This window comes from Olea europaea, unplaced genomic scaffold (genome assembly GCF_002742605.1).
Source record: "Olea europaea var. sylvestris unplaced genomic scaffold, O_europaea_v1 scaffold349, whole genome shotgun sequence".
NCBI lineage: Eukaryota > Viridiplantae > Streptophyta > Magnoliopsida > Lamiales > Oleaceae > Olea > Olea europaea.
Window position 1 is genome coordinate 606304 of NW_019254008.1, and position 2063 is coordinate 608366.

The following is a 2063-nucleotide window of genomic DNA, read 5'->3' on the forward strand; positions in this document are numbered from 1 at the left end:
CGTGGCTACATGCGCTACTTGAGGCCCGTTATTTGTGTTGACGGTAGTCACTTGAAAGGTCCATACAAAGGTACACTTTTGCTGGCAACCAGCCAAGATGCCAACAAACATATATATCCCTTGGCATGGGGGATCGTTGATGCTGAAACAAATAGATCGGTGTGGTTTATGTCCAACTTGAAAGAGCTTATAGGCGACTCTGCTGAATTGGTTTTTGTTCCGACCGGAAGAATAGCATTTCCAATGCCATTGCTCACCTATTTCCTCAGTCCCATCATGGATACTGTATCTGACATCTAGAAAAGAACTTAGTCCAGCGGTACAACAACGCAAGTGTAATATTTCTATTCAAACGAGCTGCACGAACTTCTCGGGTCGAAGAGTTTGAAAGACTTATGGGACAGATCCGTAGGGTAAGTGTAAGAGCGTACGGGTACTTAGAGCGAGCAGGTTTCTCGTTTTGGTTACGAGCACTGTTTGTTGGTCAAAGGTACAACATTTTGACAAATAACAATGCCGAATCTTTGAACTCAATGTTGAGACATGTCCATTCATTACCGATCACGTGCTTGGTCGAACACATTTGACAAACTATGCAGAAGTGGTTTCACGAACGTCGAACCTGTGCAACCACATGTACTGGCGGGTTGTCGTTCAGGATGGACAACGAGTTGCGGACAACATTTGAAGCAGGTACAAGGCTTCGAGCTCATGGCTTGATAGAACAGTTAACACAGGTTGGAATGTCCAACGACACGGACATCATCGACTTCTCTCATAACAGCTGCACTTGTCGTGAGTTTCAAATTAATTGTATGCCATGTGTTCATGCCACTCGAGCTGCCTGCTTGCGAGGTATATCATTGTACGACTTATGCTCACCGTATTACACATCGAAATACTGGAGAGGTGCCTATAGCGAAGCTATATATCCCGTTATGTGTGAAGTGGACTGGATAGTGCCAAATGAAATTACAGGTACTCCTATTAGGCCACCCAATGTACGTCGTCCTCCGGGTAGACCACCCACAAGACGTCACTGATCCAGATTCGAGTCCGCCACACGACTGAGGAAATACACTCGTTGTGGTGGACTAGGTCATAATCGGAGCACATATTCCAACCCCATTATACCACCGACCGTAGCACATGTTCCAACCCCATTGTACCACGGACCGTTTAAATATGCGTTTGTAATAAATAGACTTTTGTTCAAAAGTGGTTGAAGTTATATGTGAACTGGCACCCCTATGTCGTTTGTAATGAAAGAATGTAAATGTTCTCATTTTTTTATCATTGTCGTTTGTTTGCTGACATTAGTGTTTCTCATGATCACAACTAGTTAGAAGATATTGTAATTGATATCCCTTCAGAACATCTCGACAGTTAAACTGTCATTCTCGACAGATGGTTACAGAGTATAATCTGACTGGTCCGAAATATTTATGCCTGCATGACTACACTATTACCCATTCAAGTCTCTACTTACACAGATATTTTGAATCATAACATTTCTTTTACATTCCATTATCGTTTCTTAACAGCAGACATCGTCTTCTAATTTAGCAACAAACAAAAACGGTATGTTTCAAGGACGGTTTACGGCTGACCTGATTAGTAGTTTTTCCATACGGACTTATTCATAAGACACCACGTACGTATATACACCTAACTCCATCTACAAAGAATTTTAAAAATAACTTATTTTTCGATGCTTCCAAGTTCATGTATTAAGCCCGAACCACGAAATCCCGACGAACCTATGTTGTCAAAACAGTGAACTTGTTCATTCCAGGGTACGTCAATTTTTAGTAAACAAGGGATCCATACAGGGAAACACAAGTTTCATACTTACACAAATGAACCTATGCTCTTACATCCCGACAGTTAATCTGTCGTTCCCGACAGTATACATGCCGTTCCCGACAGATTGTTTCTGTCCTCGTCCATAGTAGGTCCAATACTAAAATCTACCAAAATATGAAGAAAACAGTACGTAGACAATGGAGGTGCTCTTGCTCACCATTGCCGAACTATGTTACGAGATCCATCCCTGACAAAAT

At 42.0% G+C, this 2063-nt stretch overlaps 1 protein-coding gene across 1 annotated transcript; it reads left to right on the top strand.

Annotated features, from left to right (window-relative positions):
* Positions 1 to 659: 659 nt before the first annotated feature.
* On the top strand, positions 660 to 1390 carry LOC111386273. The gene is made up of 2 exons (XM_023010736.1): positions 660 to 1001; positions 1343 to 1390. Exons 1-2 carry the CDS (start codon positions 660 to 662, stop codon positions 1388 to 1390), a joined length of 390 nt encoding a protein of 129 aa, XP_022866504.1.
* The last annotated feature ends 673 nt before the right edge of the window (positions 1391 to 2063 follow it).